The 5,769-nt window shown below is 41.2% G+C and overlaps 1 protein-coding gene across 1 annotated transcript; it reads right to left on the bottom strand.

Moving 5' to 3' along the window:
• LOC109131276 lies at window positions 1,153-5,565 on the bottom strand. Its single transcript, XM_019241991.1, has 2 exons — window positions 3,675-5,565; window positions 1,153-3,200 (listed from the first exon to the last, which is right to left on the bottom strand). Exons 1-2 carry the CDS (start codon window positions 5,563-5,565, stop codon window positions 1,153-1,155), a joined length of 3,939 nt encoding a protein of 1,312 aa, XP_019097536.1.

Here is a 5,769-nt window from a genome sequence, read left to right as displayed (position 1 = left end):
AAAATTTTTGATTTTCTCAATCTCAAGAACCCTAAAAGCTCATAAACCAAAATTTTCGAAATTAAACACCAAACAAAGCAATTCAAACAAAATCTAAACCAGCTAAAGCTATTATGAAGTTCAACAACCCTAAATCAAGGCATAAATAACTAGCTGGTTGAATCTAGCACATACTGTGTTTAAACTTTAATGGGGAAAAAGGGGAGATAGAGAGTTGTACCTTGCAATTGAAAACTAGGGAAGAAGAAATGGTAGCTGATAGCAGAAGCAATTAAAGGAGCTTGAAAAACCGAAACTATCACACAAAAATTCTTTGAAATCGATTGAGAGATGAGAGAGATACAAGGTTTTTAGTGTTCTAAGGGATTTAATCGACAAAGTAAGAGGTGAGAAAGAGATGTCGGGTTTAAGAGGGTTGAGAGAAGGAATAAATTGGCCAGGAATCAGTTAAAACATTGAGGAATCAAGTCGGTTTACTAGGGTTGAACCGAAATAAACTGAAAAGGGGAAAAGAGACTCACCTTGGCACACTCCATCGGCCGGCCTTTGACCGATGACCTTAGCCGATGGTCACCACGCGGGGCACTTTTGACCGCTTCCTTTGGCTGCGTTCCCCTTCACACCTTAAACCACTTTTTCTTTTGATTCGCAATCGGCCACGTTTTGACCGCGTCCCTTGGCCGGTGGCACTCACGCGGGGAGCCCTTGGCCGCGTCTCCTAGCCGCGTGTGCCTTCGCACCAAAAGCCAACAATTTCTTGTGATCCTCGATCGGCCTTGTTTTGACCGCGTGATTTGGTCGATGGTACTCACGCGGGGACCTTTTAACCACGACTCCTGGCCACGTGTACCTTCGCACCAAAATCGGGTTGACTCACGCGGGCACAGTTGTGCCGATGGTTATGGCCGCTGGTCTTCACACGGGGACGTCTTGGCCGCGTTTCACTACCGATTGAAGTCGACTGCTTACTCTATCTGTTCAACACCAAGTTCACACTAGTCTCCCAAACATTCTAATATTCACTACTCAGAAACACAAAAATTCAAACACAGAAACTAAAAGAAATGTAGAGGATATTTACATAAGGATACCATGGGAATGCCTCCCAAATGCGCTTGTTTTACGTCTCTAAGCTTGACGTTACTGCACCGCTTAGGCGTTTTGAGGGTCTGAGAGAGAAACAGTTGTTCCCTCCTCAATGAAGTCATTTGCCAAGTAGTTCTTCAGCCTCTGTCCATTAACTACAAACTCTTTTCCAGCCTTGTTCAGTAACACAAAGGCTCCATAAGGTCTAACCTCCTTGATTTTGAATGGTCCAGACCAGCGGGACTTGAGCTTTCCCGGAAACAGCTTCAAGCGGGAATTGAACAGCAACACCAAATCTCCTTCCTTGAAAACCCTTGGAAAAATTCTCTTGTCATGGAATGCTTTTGTCCTCTCCTTGTAGATCTTTGAACTCTCATAAGCTTCAAGGCGAATCTCCTCTAACTCATTCAATTGTACTAAACGTTTCTCATGAGCACTCTTGATATCAAAGTTAAGAAGCTTGACTGCCCACATTGCTTTATACTCTAACTCAACTGGCAGATGACAAGACTTTCCATAGAGAAGGTTGAATGGAGTTGTTCCAATTGGTGTCTTGTAGGCAGTCCTATATTCCCATAGAGCATCATCCAATTTCTTTGCCCAATCTTTCCTTGTGATACCAACTGTTTTCTCAAGAATTGACTTGATTTCTCTATTTGAAATCTCAACCTGACCACTAGTTTGGGGATGGTAAGGTGTAGCAACCTTATGCTTCACTCCATGTCTCTTGAGAAGACTCTCAAAGACCTTGTTGATAAAATGTTTCCCTCCATCACTAATGATCACTCTTGGAATACCAAACCTTGGAAAAATGATTGTCTTGAACAACTTCAACACAACCTTTGCATCATTGGTAGGACTAGCTATGGCTTCCACCCATTTAGACACATAATCAACAGCCACAAGTATGTAATTGTTACCATAGGAAGAAGGAAATGGTCCCATAAAGTCAATTCCCCATACATCAAACACTTCAACCTCTAAGATAGGAGTTTGTGGCATTTCATTTCTCCTGCTGATATTTCCTCTTCTTTGACATGAATCACACTTGGAGATGATCTCTTGAGTGTCTTTGAACATTGTAGGCCACCACAACCCAGCTTGAAGAATCTTTGTGACTGTTTTGAATGTAGCAAAGTGACCTCCATAGGCTGCTCCATGACATAGTTCTACTAACCCTTCAATCTCCTCCTTGGCAACACATCTCCTATAAATCTTGTCTTTACAAAGAGTGTAGAGGTATGGTGCATCCCAATAGTAGTTGTTGATGTCTTTGAAGAACTTTTTTCTATCATAACCAACCAAATTTGGTGGCTCAATCCCACAAGCAAGGTAGTTAACATAATCAGCATACCAAGGACCATTCTCTTCCAACCTCATGACCTCTCCAAGCTTCTTCCAAGTCTCATTGGTGTTGTCAAGCAGTTGAATCGCCATTATCTGTTCTTCAGGAAGTGCATCATTGATTGGAATCTCATTGTCAATCCTTAATCTTGATAGATGATCAGCTACTCCATTCTCAATGCCCTTCTTGTCTTTAATCTCCAAATCAAACTCTTGAAGTAGCAATATCCATCTCAACAGCCTTGGTTTAGCATCCTTCTTTGCTAAGAGATATTTCAATGCTGCATGATCAGTGTGAACAACTACTTTTGAACCCACCAAGTATTGCCTAAACTTCTCAAATGCAAAGACAATAGCTAGGAGCTCTTTTTCTGTTGTAGCATACTTGACTTGAGCCTCATCTAATGTTCTACTTGCATAGTATATGACATGAAGCTTCTTATCTTTTCTTTGACCAAGCACTGCTCCAACTGTATAGTCACTAGCATCACACATGATTTCAAATGGCAAGTTCCAATCTGGTGCTTGAACTATTGGAGCACTAACCAACTCTTCTTTTATCTTCTTGAAAGCTTGAAGACACTCCTCATTGAACTCAAACTCAACTTCTTTACACAACAACCTTGTAAGAGGTCTAGCAATCTTTGAGAAGTCTTTAATGAACCTCCTATAGAACCCAGCATGGCCCAAAAAGCTTCTTATTCCCTTGACCGAATTTGGAGGTGCTAGATTGGTCATCACATCAATCTTAGCTCTATCAACCTCAATGCCTTTCTCAGAGATCTTATGACCCAACACAATTCCTTCTTTAACCATGAAGTGACACTTCTCCCAATTCAAGACCAGATTTGTCTCCTCACACCTCTTTAAGACCCTGCACAAATTAGAAAGACAACCAGAAAAAGAATCTCCATAGACAGAGAAGTCATCCATGAAAACCTCCACAACATCCTCAATTAGATCAGAAAAAATTGACATCATGCATCTTTGGAAAGTAGCTGGAGCATTACACAGTCCAAATGGCATCCTTCTATAAGCAAAAGTACCATAAGGACATGTGAAAGTAGTCTTTTCTTGATCATTAGGATGTATGGGGATTTGAAAGAAACCAGAATAACCATCAAGAAAGCAATAATGAGTATGACTAGCAAGCCTCTCTAACATTTGATCAATAAATGGTAAAGGAAAGTGATCTTTTCTAGAAGCAGCATTGAGTCTCCTATAATCAATACACATTCTATGACCAGTTATAGTTCTAGTAGGAATCAACTCATCTTTATCATTCTTAACAACTGTAACTCCTCCTTTCTTTGGCACCACATGTACAGGTGAAACCCATGTACTATCTGATATAGGATATATGATACCAGCATCAAGGAGTTTAAGAATCTCTTTCCTCACCACATCCCTTAAGTTAGGGTTTAACCTTCTTTGTGGTTCAATGGAAGTCATTGATTCATCATCTAAATGAATTCTATGCATGCAAAGAGTTTCTGAAATCCCTTTTATGTCATCAAGTGAATAACCAATAGCTCTCCTAAACTTTTTCAATTCACCTAGAAGAGTAACAGTTTCATGTTCACTAAGCTCCTCATTGATAATGACAGGGTAAGTAGAGTTTTTACCTAGGAAAGCATACCTTAGCCCCTTAGGGAGTGGTTTGAGTTCAATCTTGGGTGCCTTAAGCTCACTCCAATCCTCATTCGAATTTACCTCAACTGAACACACCACTTGCTTTTTCAACTCAAGGAAGCTTTCACCATCTTTAGAAGGCTTGTGAGAGTCAAGAATCTTTTGATATCCCTCACTATCCTCCTTAAGTAACCCAAACTCTCCTTGCTTAACTGTCAAAGTGCTTTGGAGCTCATCTTCTATAGCCAATTCCTCCAAAAGCTCATCAGCCAAAGCTTCCATCTTCTCAATGTAGAACACTTGACCACCAATTGTAGGCTTCCTCATCACTTGGTTGATGTCAAAAGTCAAAGCTTCCTTTCCCAAATTCAATTGAATCTTCCCACCTTTCACATCAATCATGGTTCCAGCAGTTCTTAGTAATGGTCTCCCCAAGATGAGTGGATCCTTTGGTTCCTCATCCATTTCAAGAACAACAAAGTCAGTTGGGATCTCAAAATGACCAATCATCACTGGTAGATCTTCAAGCACTCCAACTGGTGTTCTAACTGACCTATCAGCAAGAACAAGGGTGATCATACACTTCTTGTAGTGTGTGAAGCCCAGTCTCTTTGCAACTGAGAGAGGCATCAAGCTCACACTAGACCCTAGATCACATAAACAATGGCTAAAAGATAGAGGTCCCAATGTGCAAGGGAGAGTGAAGCTACCAGGATCTTCAAGCTTCTTTGCTACTACCTTGTTTTGAATAATAGCACTGCACTCATGAGTCAAGATAACCATGCCTTGAAGAGCTTTCTTCTTCTCCAAAACTGCATCCTTAAGGAACTTACTGTAAGAGGGGTTCAACAAGAATGCATCAATGATAGGCATTGTGATAGCAACATCCTTCATTTGTGCATCAAACATGGCTCTATACTTGTCCACTTGTTGCTTCTTGAACCTACCAGGAAATGGCAGCCTTGGTTCATAAGGTGGAGGCACAAACAGAGTTTCTTTGGCAACACCTTTACTTTTCTTGGATATTTCATCAATGGTCTTGTCTTGCTTAGGTTCCTCAACCACTTTACTCTTCCCTTTGTCAACCACAATTCCTTCAGCTTCTTTATCTTTACCCAAATCTTTCAATATCAGCTCATCTTCATCATCAATCTCAACCACTACCTCCCCTCCTTTAGGCTCAATGTCCCTATTGAGCTCATTAGTTGGTAGCTGCTTACCACTTCTCAACATGATGGCGTTTACAAACTCCTTTGGGTTTGGTTCTGGTTTTCCCGGTAATGAACCCATTTGTCTTGTAGAGGAGGAGGAAGCTTGTCCTTGGACTTGTGTTTGCAGCCTCTCAAACTTAGCATTCAACTCACCATAGACATTGTCAACCTTATGGTGTATGGCCTTCATTTGTGTAGCAAGTTCAATAGCTCCTCTCCTTTGTCCTTCTAGGAGTTGTCGAAGTAGAGCATTTGTGTCATCTACTTGACCTTGAGGCTGTGGTGCATGCATTTTTTGTTGAGGTTAGGAATAGCTTTGAGGCTTTGCTTGGTAATTCCCTTGAGGCTTTTGTTGATAATTGGGTTGAGAAGGAAAACCAGGTGGTTTTTGTGGTGGATAAGACTGATCTTGTGGGTTCTCCACATTGGTGCTGCGGTAAGAGAGGTTAGGATGGTTGCGGTAATTGGGATTGAACTTGTTATACCCTTGTCCACC

This window comes from Camelina sativa, chromosome 20, assembly GCF_000633955.1.
Source record: "Camelina sativa cultivar DH55 chromosome 20, Cs, whole genome shotgun sequence".
Lineage (NCBI taxonomy): Eukaryota > Viridiplantae > Streptophyta > Magnoliopsida > Brassicales > Brassicaceae > Camelina > Camelina sativa.
The sequence above is the reverse complement of the archived record's forward strand: the minus strand, read 5'-3'. Positions and strand labels throughout refer to the sequence as shown.